Here is a 17,036-nt window from a genome sequence, read left to right on the forward strand (position 1 = left end):
CGAGAGCCAACACATTTGCACACCGCTGGAATACAGATAGTTTTCAGAGCGCCGCAACACTGCCCCTGCTCTAGCGCCGTTACAAAGTTGTGACAGATTAAGCCCACAATACCATGTGCACAGCAAGTACTACTTAAAAAATAAATTAAGTGAAGCCACAGACCCGGCTGCACACTGGCAACAGGTTTAAATTTTATTAACAACTAAGGCCAAAGACCTGGATGCACAGTGGCAAGGGTTCCTTTTTTTGTGCAAAATTAAGTGGACAGATCCTGGGGCAGGATGATTATAGCTTCAATTAAAAAAAAAAAAAAACAGATCTGGCTAGTCAAGGGCAAATGTAATTTTACTTATTTTTGGTTTTAGATTTGTTTAGTAACATTACTTAGAAGAAGCTCTAGTCACCTCAAAATATAAAAAAGGACAGCAAAAAGCCCAGCAAGTCACGTCGCTGGAATCTGGGTTTTCGGTCACTACATCATGCTGCTCTCAGAGCAAATACCTAGTGACAAATGTTTGAATATTGCTTAATCGGTTATATCAGGTGAACTTCAGCAAAATAAAGTCTCCATTGTATTCACCTTTAGGTCTATTACCACCGTCTGACAGCATTACCTATTTTATTTACAGAGTGTTGCTCAGGACAATTTATTAGCAGGATTTCAGTTCTGAAGACACTAATTGTGGCATTCTTCATTAGATTCATGTGAAGCTCCCTTCTATATATTCTATACCCCACAAGGGATCCTTCAGGAAGTAATTTATAATGCAATACACTCATACATTGTGGACCTTTTCACATATCCCTTTTTTGTATAATTGGTAAAATTGGTGGAGTAAGGGTGAAAAAGATCTAGGTCTTGATAACGTATTCATAGAAAATCTTTTCTAACTCATTTTAGTCTTTATTATATTAAAAAAAAAAATGTTGCAAAGGGTTAGTTGGTGATACAGCTGGTGGTAACTTCTAGTTTTTCCAGCTTTGGATAAGATAAAAAAAAAAAAATCAGTCTGTGACATAGCACATGCTATGGACTTTTACAATATATATTTTGTTTGAGTATGCATACATATATATGGTGCATTTTTACATTTCCAACATCGTAATCAATATTTCAGCACTAACATTTTTAATATATTATTACACACTTTACCAAGTTGTTTATTTTGTTACAATACTGTATGGATTATTTGCCACTCTGTTAGAAGGGTCTTTAAATGGTAGAAGGCTGGAGTCACAGTCACCAAAAATCGCATTGTTCGGACTGGCCTGCGGCTCTATTTCTATGCAGCAGATCTGCTACTGACAGTCCGTGAGATGCGATCATCAAGGAAGTGTGACTCCAGCCTAAGACTAATAGCCTGCAATCACTAAGCCCTCGGCTCCCCTTGTGTATCGCTTCCGATGTGAGAGCATTGGATGTGATAAGTTACTGACCCTCGGCTCAGGCTCTGCTGCAAGTGAGTGAAACTGATCCGATCACAGCTATGGAACAAAGTGATTTCTCTAGATTCTCCTTGGCCTGTCTCTGCGTATATCAAACTGCACACGGATGTCATCCGAGTGCAGTGCAATGTTTCACACGCACCCATAGACTTGTATGGGTACATGTGACCAGAGACTCGCTGCCAAACACAACATGCTGAGATTGTTTTCTAATGTCACTATAGCATGAGAAAAGAATTGCAGATGGACATTGCCCTATAGTTTTACACTGGAGTCAGAGCAATCTTTTACAGGCCAGATCCGCCCATCACTATAATAGGCACATATTAGTTACGAGGAGTGCCAATAGGATTCCCTTTTTGCTTCATGTATGATCATGAGTATTAGGCTGGCATTTAGTGAACTTATATCATATTTATATTTTTTTCAATACCAAAAGTTACAGAATTTCTGGCAATAAGAATATAGGCAAAAATAGCGTTTAGCTCTCAGCCTGTGCCAAAGTACGTATGGTGCATCTGGATATAACTTGGTCATATTCGGTTAACATTTTTATGCTTTATCTTATTCATACCAAATTTGTATTTGATACAATTAATCCACGTACAATTTTTCTGGCTTTATTAAATACAAATGAAAAAGCAATAATAAAGTGTTTAGTTTCTACTTTAGCAAGGCTCTGGACTGCAGCACCCATCCAACCATAGTATTCTTCCATTACGCGTTTTTGTTTTGGACCATAACATTTGCACTTTCCGCATAGCCTGTTCAATTGTATGAAGTGGAGTTGGAAGGGTAGGCGTTTGGGGTGATGGTCAAGTCAAATCGTAAATATTAAGTGTACTACAAGTTTAGGCAATAAGTCAGGTGATAAATGCTGCGCTAACCATAGGCAGCATGACTCAGAGTTTGACTGCACAATCAGGTACACTACTCAACTGCTCTGACGTTTCAGAGAAGAGAAGAAAAAAAAAACCAAACATACCATACTTTGAAGATTCTGTGTGTGGTCTTCTAATTTTCTCTGAAACACTGAAAAGTTTTACAGACTATACCTGGCAAGAGATCGGTCTTTAAATCCACATAAGTAAAACCAGTCTGTTGTGTTGCTTTTAACATTACAAATCAAGTTATACCAAGGAAGCTCTTTGAATCACATGAAAAGCACAGAAAAATAAGTGTCTAAAAGGACACCTAAGTCTGTAAAATTTGAAGAACATGACTTCTTTGTAAAGAAAGCATTTTAAGAAGTGATGCATGCAATTTTACAATATATTGTCACCCTGTATTCACACATATGGAACATAACGCCTGTTTGTACATAATTTCTGGTGCACACTTAATAGAACTTGCCACACATTTCGCATCTGACATACAAATATTTATTTCCCATCTGCAGGATTAATTTCCAGTCAACAAGTAAACATTCAAGGTGGTTCTTTACATTCTGTGCAGCGTTTCCCTTTATGAAACATGTACAAATACATTGATTTGGAAGAGCTGAGAATATTACAATTTTACAAAGATTGGCAAACTATTTTCCCTATGCAGCCGATGTCCCTTCTTTGAATAGTACTAGCACTGTGTTCGATAACATGAGGAATACAGCCACAATAAAATACAACAATCAAGAGACAAAATGACGTAAAGACATCTCTTTCTATGGACACTCTTAGTCCTCAAAAATCGTGTCAATTGTAAGGCTAAGAGAACGATAAAAATGGCAATGTTTAGGATCAAAAAGAGTCTTGTATAGGAAGCAGATATTGACGAAGACTTGTTGTAATGTGTTGTCAACATGTGTTGGGAGCCATATGTTTTAAGAGGGCTAGATTTCTGCCTTACTGATGGCTCATCTACAAAATCCAGAAGGTCTTTCATTTCTTCATCCTCGTTTACTGGAATTTCACTTTGAGCCAGAGCCATGGCTTTTTGTCTCGTCTGTTTTTCATTTACCTCTATTTGTGCAAAAATGTCAGGAACGGCATTGATAAACTTGTATTTTCTCGGTCCCTGCTTAGTCCGTTTTACCTTTCCAGTTTGCTTCTGCTGTTGAGAAATAGCAAACAACTTTTCAATGGCCTCCTCTGTGTTCCTTTTATCGGAAAATCTGAGAATCCGCTCCGCAGTCTGCCTAAAACTAGCAGTGTTCTTTACGTGAGACAAGATTTGTTTCTCTAGTTGTTGAAAGACCGGCTTGAAATGCTGGAGGTTCTGCTCCAGAATAGCTACATAATCCTTTACCTCAATTGGTGAAGAGCTTTTGATGGCTGAACTTTTGTCAAACACAATTCTTTGACGGTCTGCAACTACTTTTGCATAGATTGTCTGACTTGGTGTTTCGCTGGTGAAAAGATAGACTGCATAAGCATGATCACTAGTTGCTAGAAACACATCGACCTGTTGATAGTCTCCATGGACACTGAAACTCTCAACATCAACAGATGGTCCAATGAAAAGGTATATAGACCTTGTGATTGGCTTCCTGAGATGGGTTGTTACATTCACAAAATTAGTTCCATTATAAGGGTAACCATGTGGGTAGTTTACAGATGTAATGATGGCCTTTTCACTCAAGCCCGTATCATCCATCCAATACATTTTATATATTTCATCTCGATTCCTAATTATTGCTCCATGAACACCATCAATGGATGTCTCTTCAAAGGGAAAGTCTACATTGTGGAAAAAAGTTGTTGTAGCTTCCAAAGTACTACTATGGTCTAGGTGAATATGGTCAACAAGTAGCAGCAGTTGTGGATGGAGTAGGACAAGATTTCTTTGAACACTTTTCAGTTTTAGCTTTGGGCTATAGGCTGAATTACCTTCACCCCTAATGAAAACAACTCCACCTTTCTCCATGGTTGCTGTCACTCTTCCGTGAGAGTCGGCAGCTTCTTCATGCTTATATTTAAGCCACTTTGAAGTACAGTCTTCAGTTACCTGACCTTCCCATGGAGAAAAGCAGCAGTTTGACACAGCTGGTGAAAACATTAACACATTATTTAAATAAGTATACTTTGGTCCATATAAAGCCTCTGTGATAAAAGGAAATCCATTTGGTGCATATGTGAAGGCATTTTGGTCTGGATGTTCATGACCAGCATTAAAGTTTCTCCATCCTTTGATCCATTCGCTGTATTTGTTTTTATGAACAATATCAAATATTGCACGACCACCAAGCTTTCCAGATTTGAAGGAGAGAAAAGATCTGTTGATTTCAGAAGGAAGAGAACTCCCATAGGTCACCACACCCCAGTCTTCAAAAAAATGCAACCTAGGAATGCCATAGTCCGGCGGAGGTGTAGCTGGTAATGTTGCATCATACCTGTAAAAATAGAATATATTATTTAGTACATATTCTAATATTATGAGTCCATTTTCAGATGATTTCCCTCATTTCCCATCACTGTCAAAACTGCCAGTGCATCTTGGGTAAAATTTAAAAAGGCCGAAATGTCATAGAATGAAAAATAATAATAATAATAATAATAATAATAATAATAATAATAATAATATATAGCCCATGGAACTAGAATATAACCAGTGATCCTTCTACATTTCTAAACTCGGAAACTGCACTGATAATGCCAATCCTGTATTATCACTGCAGTTTTTGGATTTCGAAATTAGGTAGACAACCTGCAACTGTATACAGTCTCACAGGGTGCTCCTTTTTCTAATAATTTACCACATTTTTTTTTTTTTTTACAGCCTAATATGAAGTTATAGTGGAGCTTTAGAGATTATTGTATTATCATAATAAAAATAATTTTGTAATTCAGAGGGGAGACTAAATGCTCACTTACCAAAGAAACTCTGTGTGCAGAGTACACCAACGCTGACCTTTGGCTGGGGTCCCAGGCCCTTCCTGGACTCTGTTTAGCTGAATCTGTTCTGCCAGCCAATTGCCACTTCCATTCCTCATTACAAATTTATCGAGAAACACCAACTGGCTCTCGGGGCCGTAGAACCAATTGTAGTTTGAATCCGCTATGGCAACAGATCTCTGAAAACCTAGGATAAAGCACACCATACCATACTTTATATAGACAGACTATATAATTTCAATTGATACTATTATGGGATAAATATTTCAATAATGATTATGTTAATATCAGTTTTCTAGATAATGAGAAATAATAATAAAAAATTAGTAATGATAAAAACAAGTGACACAGATGAAAAATATATTGGAATATGGATCATCTAACTAATTAATACCAATGTTTGCTAACTAAACAATATTTGCCTATACTAGGCTTTCTATATTGATTTTTCGGGCATAGTTTGTGTACTGGATGGCCACTTCTTGTAGGTTCTTTTCATTTCGGATTATAACTATAATGGAACAAGGAGAAATTTTCTCTCCCACTCTCTCCCTTTCCTCTTCACGATGCATGTAGACAGGGGTCTAATTTACCGATGCTTTTTTATATGGAATATCAATAAGTAATGAAAGATATCCACATGGATCTGATTTTTCTATTATGACTGTATAGTGATTGTTCTATATAATCATGCATCAGTGTATTATATGATTATACTACAATAATTATATATGATATGTTTTTAACCATTGATTTTTAATCCACTTTATTTCCTTACTAGTATTTTCCATTTCTTATTTTCTTCTCCTTTTCTCCTTTCTCCTCATCTTTCTTTCTTGTTCTTTCCATTCTTCGTCTCTTTTTCCTTTATTCTTTTCTTTTTTTCCTTTTCACTATGGAAAAACCGCACTGCATATACCCATATAATGTGATGTGTTCCTTCGGGAAAGTTTCCTTGATGAAAACATGTGTATTTAATTTGGGAGGGTGTGTGTTATACGATATAGGAAGCAGACATCCCTTCCACCCCAGAGCATGATTAAGACTCACGTCGAAACGCGTAGCTTTGTGGGGTCTAAATAATATCTATGCAATATCCTGCTGACCGCCTGTAAACTCCTATTTTATGGATTTATAAATAAAGATGATTTTTTACAAGACATTCTGGACCGCACTGGAAATTCTTCTTCCTTGATACTTTATATATGCGTGGATAAAAAAAAAAAAATTCACAAAAAAAAATGGGCACCTTAGATATTTGAGTATTTAAATAACTTTGACTAAGGCTCCTGCCCCTAATAAGCCTATTAGGGTTATGGCTTGTTCACCAACGTTAGAAAAACCAGGTGATGCAAATGGCACACTTTTATAAAAACCAAGCCTCCTCTAACCTTGTGCCAAAAAACATCAGCCATGGGTTCTTCTAAGCAGCTGCCTAGCACTCTGAAAAGGAAAGAGTGGAGGCCCACCAAGCAGAAGGCTAGAAAGTAGAAAACAAGAGTTTAAGTTGTCCTTTGTGAAGTTCAAAATGTAATTAAGAAAATGGCAGTTAACACAAACAGTGGAGGTCAAGATAAGGTCTGGAGGACCAAGCACAATTTCTGTGAGAGCTGCTGGTAGGATTGCTACTGAGGCAAACCAGAACCCCCGCTTGACTGCAAAAAACCTTCAGGAAGAGTTGTGATACATAGTTCTACTGTTAAAGAGACACTTGCACAAATATTGCCTTCAGAAGAAAAAAAAAAAAAAAAAAAAGAAGAAGAAGAAGAAGAAAAAAAAGGTCTCCTGCATAAATCACCATAAAATTGAGCGTTTGAAGTATGCAAAAGAACATTTAAACAAGACTGCTGCATTTTGGAAACAAGTCCTGTGGACCGATTGAGGTTAAAATTGAGCTCTTTGGACAAAATGATTCAATTTCTGAAAAAAAACAAAAAAAACCATATAGCCAAACCAGTAACCATGGGGGTAGATCAATCATGCTTTGGGGCTGTGTTGCAGCCAATGGCATGGGAACATTTCACCAGTAGAGGGTGCAATGGATTTAATGATATTTCAACAAATTCTTTATGCAACCAAGACAATCTCTAATAAAAAAAAAAAAAACCTCAAGTTGAAAGAAGACAGCTTTTCATGATTAAGAGGCATGTGGCCTTGAAACACGTAAACCGCATTGGGGTATATTTTAACTACCCATCTGTCTTTTGTATATGTGATTTTTTTTTATTTTTTTTTTAATACAATAAAAGCCTATCCCTTTTTTGAAGAGCTGAATTTTCTCTGGATTTTTTTTTTTTTCCCCAAAATCCACAACAGACTACCTCAAAAGGCGCACTCTCTACATCACTTAAAATATGTGAAGACTTCACATATAAAGACTTCAAAAGAGCAGTGCATGCAAGACGACTTTTTCAAGAGAGAATGGATGAAAAGCTCTCAAACAAGAATTGAAAGACTCTTGGCCAGCTACAAAAAGCGCTTATAAGTTGTGATACTTGCCAAAGAGGATGCTACTAAATTTAGTATTTTTAAACTTTCCCCAGAACTAAGAGTGAGATAATACAGGGCGGCATGGTGGCTCAGTGGTTAGCACTGCAGCCTTGCAGCGCTGGGGTCCTGGGTTCAAATCCCACCAAGGACACCATCTGCAAGGAGTTTGTATGTTCTCCCCGTGTTTGCGTGGGTTTCCTCCGGGTTCTCCGGTTTCCTCCCACACTCCAAAGACATACTGATAGGGACTTTAGATTGTGAGCCCCAATTGGGACAGTGTTGCCAATGTATGTAAAGCGCTGTGGAATTAATAGCGCTATATAAGTGAATAAAATTATTATTATAATACAAATACATATATGGCACATGCAAAAAAAAAAAAAAAAAAAAAAAATTGATGAGTATGGTAAAAGCTATTTTGCCATCTGTCTAGAAATTCTAGGATAGTAAGTAAAAATGGGGCATGGAATAATAATAATAATAATAATAAAAAATATCACAATGCTTTTTTTAAGCTGAAGCTTTATACAGATAATTGACTAAATCATTTAAGTGACTCCAGATAGCGCATTTACTCGACAGTACAGAATTTGTATATATCACATATGATCAATGATTATAGTTTTCCAAAGTGCCACAAAAAATATTGGCTGTCCGTGGCAACCCCGGTGAAGAAAGTATTGAGCATGTCACCAATATATGTAAATATATTTCAGAAAGCTGCTATTGACATGAATATCTCCAAAGATAAGGAATATTGAACACGCTTACTGAAATTTATATAAATACTTAAAAGCCTTTGTTGGTAATGACAAGATGCCTCCTGTATGCATTGCGCAGGTGTGATTTTGTCCTATTCGTGGAAGAATGGGACAAAATCACAACTGAGCAATGCATACAGGAGGCATCTTGTCATTACCAACAAAGGCTATGTGCGCACTTACCGGATTTTGCCGCGGATTTTCCGCGGATTTGCTGCATGTTTCGCTGCAGAAAATGTTCATAACATCTCTGCAGTGAATCACCAGCAAATCCTATGGAGAAAAAAAATCCTGTGCGCACTGGGCGCAAAAACAAGTGCATGTCACTTCTTTTCCGCACATCGCTGCGGGATTTCACTCCATTGACTCCAATGTTAATCATGAAATCCCGCAGGGAATAACGCAGGCAGCAAATTCTGTGCGGTTCACTGCGTTTTCCTGCGTTATTCCCTGCGGTATTTCGCGGTTTACCTCCGGTAATGTGCATCGCTTGTCTGCGGTTTGCAGGGAAGTGATGTCATTACAGGAAGAGGAAGCCGTGCAGAGAGTAAACACAAACACATCACAGACATAGAACACATCACAGACACATAGAACACACATAGAAAGAAAACGGAAATATAGAAAACAAAGAACGTGGGCTCCGCTGCATATTTACCTTCCAGCCGAGGTAAGCACACAGCGGCGGCCCGGTATTCTCAGGCTGGGGAGGGAGAGGGGCAGGGTTAATGTCCCCCGCCTCACTCCCCCTCCCGCAGCCGAGAATATCAGCCGCAGCTGCCCCGAGACTGTCGCATGCATTATGCGGCACTACCGGAGTGTCCTCGGCTCTTCTTGCCACCGTGTAGCAGTGGTGGCAAGGTAATACAAGGGGTTAATGATGGTGGGGGACCACCGCCATTAACTCCAGGCTTGATCATGGCAGCGTCTATGTGACAGCTGACATGATCAACCCGTAAGTAAAGTGAAAAAAAACACAGACACCGAAAAATCCTTTATTTTAAATAAAACAAACAAGCCTCGTTCACCATTTTATTACCCCCCCCCCCAAACACAGCTCCGGCGTAATCCACAGGTCCGACGTCCTGCGCTGCTTCCATCCAGCCGAGACTGTCACAGACACAGCGCTGAATGAAAGCAGCAGACAGCAGAGGTAATTACCGGTCATTTCCCACGGCCGGTAATGTGAACTCACTGCCGACCGTGGGAAATGCAGCGATCTGTCCTCTATCTATCCCTCTGTCTGTCTGTCTGTCTGTCTGTCTATCTATCCCTCTATCTATTCTTCTGTCTATCTACTATCAGAATTAAATGTATTTTTTTTTTTTCTTCAATGTGCTTTATTGCATTGAATGCAATAAAGCACATCCCAACCCGCACGCGGCAAAACCGCGGCAATACCGCAAATAATACCGCGGTAAAACCGCAGCAAACCACGGAAAACCGCATGCGGTTTTCGGGTGCGGTTTCCAGCGGTTTTTTACCGCGGGTGCGGTAATCTTTGAGAGGATGCGGAATTTTCTCAAGAAAATTCCATTTCCCAGTGCGCACATAGCCAAAGGCTTTTAAGTATTTATACTCAAATCCTGAAGGTTGCATAGGCCAATATGAGTTCTGAGCTTTAGTGCCTCCCATAAAATGTTCTATCGGGTACAGGTCCAGTGCAGCTATATTTTTTCCCCCCCTTTGACAACAATTGAGAGTTTTGTTTCATCATCACCCCCTGTAGATGGCAGCAGATTAATTATTAATCTTTCTTTCAAATCATATTGAAGGATGCCAGTACCACATGCTGAAAAACAGCCCCACACGATGATGTTCCCACCTTTAGACTTCACTGCTGATATGGTGTTTTTTGGGGTGGTCTAGCATACAGGCTAAGGAAGAGGACTGCATTACTGATTGATTTCTTTTGTACAATTGTACCTGCCAGTTCCATGTCTTTCTGTAGGTCTCCTCAGGTGGTTCATAAACAACTCCTCACACAATTCTTTTCACTCCACTGTCTAAAACCTTGCGGGGAGCAGCCGGTCGCTGCGGTTTATGGTCAAATTATGTTTTTTTTTCCACTTTCGGATTATCGCCCCAACAGTGCTCACTGGAACCTTTTGTAGTTTAGAAATTCCTCTGTAACCAATGCCATCAGTACGTTTTGCATCAATAAGGTTACAAAAGTCTGTAAACCGCTCACTAGTTTCACCTATATCGAGACATTTGCACCTTGATAATGAAACCTCTTTATAGGCTATCATGTTTTTGAACACAACTGTAAGCCCAAAATGTTTATAAGGCTATGTGCGCACTAGAAGTGATTTTTCTCAAGAAAATTTGAGAAACTTCTGGGAGTTGAAGATTACCGCACCTGCGGTAAAAAACCGCACCAAATCCGCGAGAAAAACGCATTACTTTTTGCCGCAGGTTGGTCCCTGCGGTTTTTCTATGCTGAACAGAAATAATATAGATAATAGATAGATAGATAATCGATAGACAGACAGATAATGGATAGAGGGAAAGATAGATAGATGATTAAGACCTATATAAATGTCCCACCCCCTTGCATATTCTAAGCTGGCACCCTTTAGTGACTTTCATGTGGCACTAAAAGGGTGCCTAGCCTTGTATTTAGCCCAAAAAAAAAAAAAAAAAAACCAGAAAATTAAAAAAAAAAAAAAAAATGGACGTGGGGTTCCCCCTATTTTTGTAGCCAGCTATGGTAAAGCAGACGGCTGCAGCCTGCAAACTACAGCTGGCAGCTTCACCTTGGCTGGTAATCCAAAACAAAGGGCACCCCACGCTGTTATTTTACATTAAATAAATAATTTAAAACAAAAAACGTGGGGTCCCCCCCCAAATTGGATCACCAGCCAAGGTAAAGCGGACAGCTGGGGTCCGATATTCCCAGACTAGGGAGGTCCACTGTTATTGGACACTCCCCAGCCTAAAAATAGCAGGCCGCAGCTGCCCAAGAAGTGGCGCATCCATTAGACGTGCCAATCCTAGCGCTTCGCCCCAACTCATCCCGTTGCCCTGGTGCGGTGGCGAACGAGGTAATATATGGGGTTGATGCCAGATGTCTAATGCCACCTGGCATCAAGCCCTGGGGTTAGTGATGTCACGCGTCTATCAGATACCTGACATCACAAACCCAGTCAGTAAGAAATATAAAATAGACAACAAAAAAAAAAAAAGCTTTATTTGAAAAAAAAAAAAAAACAAACAAACAAAACACTCCCCATATTACCTCTTTCACCAATTTATTGATAAGAACAGTCAATTCCACGTCCGGCGTAATTCAATAATGGGGGGGGGGGGGGGCGTCCCACGGCGATCAATACCATAGTCACTGTCCCAGTCCATGAAGAACAATGTTCCCCATTGGCTGGGAGAGCAATGCAGTGACCTGAGTGAACATCAACAGCCCAGGTCACTGCAGGGGATGACAAGCGCTGCTGTCAGGAGGACAGATGAGATCATTTCCTGCAGTGACTATCTCCTGCAGTCCTGCCATCAGCGCTGTCACTGACTTCTATGCCCGCCGCGTTGTCAGCAGTATCGAGAGAGCCCGTGACGTCACCGCTAGTGACAGTCTTGGGCTGCTCGCGAGACGGGCATAGACAGGAGTGACCGCGGTGACGTCAGGAGATAGATCAATACTTGCTGTGACTATCTCCTGACGTCCCCGCGGTCACTCCTGTCTATGCCCGTCTCGCGAGCAGCCCAAGACTGTCACTAGCGGTGACGTCACGGGCTCTCTCGATACTGCTGACAACGCGGCGGGCATAGAAGTCAGTGACAGCGCTGATGGCAGGACTGCAGGAGATAGTCACTGCAGGTAATGATCTCATCTCACCTCCTGACAGCAGCGCTCTGCATCCCCGCGGCTGCACGCACTGATGAGTGTCAGTGTCTGCCTGCGCTGCAGGGTGACAAGCCGCTGACACTGCGGGCAGACACTGACACTGCTGTGCGTGCAGCGGCAGGGCTGCAGCGGGACACAGACTGCATGGGCACCCGCCGGACGTCACACGGAAGCGCTTCTGTGCGGCGTCCAGGGAGTGTGACGTTGTGTTTACTCTGCTCCGCCTCCTCTTCCTGGCATAATGACATCACTCCCTGCAAAACCGCAGGGAGCGATGAGCATTACCGCAGGTAAATCGCGGCTATACTGGGGGTATACCGCACGTCATTTGCTACCTGCGGTATACCCCCGGAATTTCACGATTACATTACAGTGAATGGAGTGAAATTCCAGGGGTATACCGCAGGTAATTGCGGAAAATAATGGACATGCTCATTTTCTCAAGAAAGTTTGAGAAAAATCCGCAGCGTGCGCACAGCTATTTTTTGTTCCCATAGGTTTTGCTGGGAAATGTCTGCAGACAGATTTCAAAATCCACGGGTAAATCCGCGGGTCTAGTGCGCACATAGCCTAAAATGGTTTTATTTCAATGCATTGGGAACATTGCATGTTTTGATTTAGAAAGTGCAAAGAAATGTGTGTTTTGGGTCATGGTCTTGTTGAAAACACTCATTTCAAGGGCATCAAGCAGCAAGATTAGCAGACACTGAGTCAGTGGATTTTCAACGATTTTATTCTTCAGGCATATAGGCGAGGGATAGGGAAAGGGTGCACACGGACAACAGCGTCTGTTTCGTGCCCGTAACTGCCGTTCAAAGGGTCCATGGACCCGTTGAAGCGCTGGTAACAGGCACAAAACGGCCACCGTTCTCAGTGTGCACCCCATCCCTATCCCTCCCCTACATGCCTGAAGAATAAAATCGTTGAAAATTCATCGACTTGAGACTGTCTTTGATCGTATTGGAGCTGATCATTGGCTGAGCTGCTCCCATTCTGGCTATTCTTCCATCCATTTGAATGGTCGTCTTCTGTTTTCTTCCACATATCTGTTTTTGCTTTTCATTTTAAAAGGATTGGAGATAATTTTAGCTGTACAGCCCAGTGTCTGCACTTCTTTATAAGATTTACCCTCTCCAAATCAATGTTTTAATCAATGTACGCAGTTCTTCTAAACAAGGTCTCCAACAAGGTCTCAGAATCTACTCCACCAACTGGTAAATTGTTTGACATGTGGTAATATAATTTATACCAAAAACTGAATAATCTGGTCATATGGTCATATAGAACTGCTATTATTTTGAACACTTCTGTATGTTGGGGTTTTTTCAGCTGGGGTCATGAAGGATTGTCCTTGGCTTTTTGAACCTCATGTGTTCAATACACAACACCCCCTCCTGCCCCCCCATGTGATTTCTCATTATTACACCTCACAATTTATTGACATCTATGGTTTGATTTCTTTACCTGTGTGAATTGGATGAGCTGTAACCAACATCTGCTGAAAAAGTCATGTCAACAAAATCTTGAGAAATATATTTCCTTAGAACAGATGGGAAAAAAAAAAAAAAAAAAAAAAAAAAGATCCCTCATGAGGGCATTCCCTCTTTTTGGTAAAATAAAAAGGTTCAATATCCAGAGGAAACAAGCCTTATTTAGTATAAGAACTACTAATCTGTGGAATAGACTGCCTCAAGAAATGGTGATAGCGGGAAACAGTTGGCAAAGAATAGGATAATTATATATATATATTATATATTTATATATATATTTATTATATATTATATTATATTATATTATATTATATTATATATATCTATATATATCTATCTATATCTATCTATATCTATATATATCTTAAAAAAAAAAAATTTAAAAACTTATGACTTTCAGGCTCCTCATCTCAATAGACAATCTTGGCAATCTCATACATATATTTAACTTGCAACTATTTAGCACATGATTAGTTATGCAGATTCTTTTCATTTCATTGTTATGGTTTTGCTCCTGGTAGAGGAAAAATCTTTTTCTTCCTGTATACTACCAGTTACAACCTGTTCTCACATTCCCTAATAGCCCAGTGTTTTATTAGTTCGATTCAAACCAGTGATTTTTCACTTGGGAATCAAAAGCGCAGCCATGAAGATTTCCAAAGAATAGTGAAACCACATCATCTAGCTCATTGACGGCAGTCTGTCAGCCAAGAAAGTTGCTAAATTGTATCATTTGTGTGCCACGAGAGTTGGAAGAATACCAAATAAAGTCTGTTCAGCCAATCAAAACTCAGGAGGTGGACATTCAAACAAAATATTGGCGTCAACAAGTCAGTGCATCACAAGGTCTATCAGTTTTGGAGCGACAAACATGACAGCGGAGGTGGCTCCTATGCTTCATGAATGGTGGCCCAAAAAAGCCTCAACTTCAATATAGTCATAAGAACCGTCGGCTACAGTTTGCAAAAAAGGAAAAAAAAAAAAAGTGGACAGTAGACGACTGGAAATGGGCGATTTGGAGTGATGAGACGAAAGTCAATAGACTAGGATCCGATGGGTGCAAATGGGACTGTGGGGGGGGGGCTAACTGATCAAGGAATTGTCAAGTTCAGAGGAGGAAGCCTGATAAGGGGTGGTTTCACAGCGAAATGCGTTTGATATCTGACCAGGATAGATGTGGTCTCAATGCCAAGCTATATGTAAGTATTCTACAAGATGAGTTACTTCGTGCAGTTGAGTACTATGGTAAAGAGAGAATAGTGTTCCAGCAGGACAATGGCTCAAAAATCATATGGCGAGATTAGTGTAGAAGTGGTTCAATGACAAGACCTCAACCTAACTGAACACTTGTGGGTACAATTGAAGAAAAGTTGTATTCATACTCAAGTGAGGGGACCAGTGTGCACCAACATTGGGAACATGTAGCAGAGAACTTGGGTCAGATTCAGTCAAGACATGCTTGAATCTGATCGAGAGCATGGCCACAAGAATTGAAGCAGTGTTCTTGCCAAGGGATGGATTTGCAAAATACTACCAAATTAATAAAAATTAAAGTTTAGATATTTAGTAGCAAAACAGTAGCATGACAAGAATCTGAATAACTAAATCATATGCTTAATAGTTGCAAATTAAATTTATGTAAGAGATAGCCAAGATGATTGTCTATAAAATGAAGGTAGTCTCACAGTCAAAGCTGTAGTGGATGGTGAAATATGGAGCTTCAAATTTAAAAGTTCAAAACATTGTTACCCTTTTGCTTGTCATATACATTTTATTAAATCAACCAACTTAGGTTTTTATATGGAGCCCACTGTTCAGTCTCCTTCAAACAATACTTGACTGAGCTCTTCACACAGATCAGACATACTGGATGGAAGCATCATTAAAAGGGAACCTGTCAGATGCAATATGCACCTAGAACCACGGAGCAGTTCTGAGTGCATATTGCTAATCCCTGCTTAACTGTCCCTGTATCTAGTAGCACACAAAGATCTTTAGAAAAAATATTTCTAAAGATCCTTTATGATATGCTAATGAGCCCCCAAGGACTAGTCATAAGGGCATTAGTTCCTGTGCTCATTCTGCTCTCTTAGCATGTATATGCTATTCAATGTCCATTGCCCAGTGTCATCATCAGCGGTGACGCATGTACTTGTGTCCATTGTTTTCACTTCAGATGCTGGCTTTAGTGTCCGAGCGCATGATCAGAAGTCCGGGCTCTTCCAGTTATGCGCACCAGACCTCTCAAGGCAGGACGCGTACATCCGGCTTCATAGTGGGCATGACCAGAAGTGCTGTGACTTCTGATCATGTGCACTGCCTGGCATCTGATGTGTAGACAACGGACACAGGTATGCGCGTCACCGCTGATGATGCTAGGCAATAGACATTGAATAGCATGTTAGTACACCCCTGTCAGCGTTCTAACATGCCAAGACGGCAGAGTGAGCACAGGAATTAACGCCCTTTCGACTAGTCGCTGGCCTCATTAGCATATCATAAAGGATCTTTAGAAATTTTTTTTTTCTTAATATCTCTTTATGTATGCTTCTAGATGCAGGGACGGTTAGGCAGGGGTTAGCAATATGTACCCAGAACTGCTTGTGGTTCAGGGTGCATATTGGATCTGACAGGTTCACTTTAAACTTTGTTTTAGTCAGTTAATTAGAATGCATCCACATTGTAAAAAAAATTACTTAAGAAAGATAATTTGACAAATGAAGTTAACAAGTATTCTAATCAAGACCTATAAAGAAAATGCAGAAATTGAGCAGTCGGAAACAAAATACAGAGTATTAACATTACATTCCCTTTGTTCAAAGTATGGCTTCTCTAAACTAACCACAAACTATGAAAGCTTGCAATTACCATGTTGTTTAAGGTTTCTGTGGTTGTAGTTGCGCATGCAGCTCTGTACACAAGTCAATGAACAGCTACCATTAAAAATGTTTCTACTGGACAGAGAATTGGAATTTCTGAAGGCAATGCTAGACAGGACTCGGCACTTTCCTCTAAATCCTGAGCAAACAACTTTAAAAAAAGTTATGGCTTTCCTTAGTCATCAGCCACTTGTTGAAAAGAATCCTATCCCCATGTGTAGTCAATGACCAGTTCACACAATTACAACGGCCCCTTATGGTTCAGGTTCCACAGATAGTC

At 40.1% G+C, this 17,036-nt stretch overlaps 1 protein-coding gene across 1 annotated transcript in view; it reads right to left on the bottom strand.

Annotated features, from left to right (window-relative positions):
• Window positions 1–2,616: 2,616 nt before the first annotated feature.
• The window catches only part of DSE (dermatan sulfate epimerase), a 60,034-nt gene continuing 45,614 nt past the window's right edge, over window positions 2,617–17,036 (bottom strand). Inside the window, exons 5-6 of the mRNA XM_075338331.1 lie at window positions 5,257–5,464; window positions 2,617–4,775 (exon numbers count right to left, since the gene is read on the bottom strand). Coding sequence (XP_075194446.1) covers window positions 3,023–4,775; window positions 5,257–5,464 — 1,961 coding nt within the window. The 3' untranslated portion in view covers window positions 2,617–3,022. The remainder of the gene's footprint in view (window positions 4,776–5,256; window positions 5,465–17,036) is intronic.

Source organism: Anomaloglossus baeobatrachus, chromosome 3 (genome assembly GCF_048569485.1).
Source record: "Anomaloglossus baeobatrachus isolate aAnoBae1 chromosome 3, aAnoBae1.hap1, whole genome shotgun sequence".
Classification (NCBI taxonomy): domain Eukaryota; kingdom Metazoa; phylum Chordata; class Amphibia; order Anura; family Aromobatidae; genus Anomaloglossus; species Anomaloglossus baeobatrachus.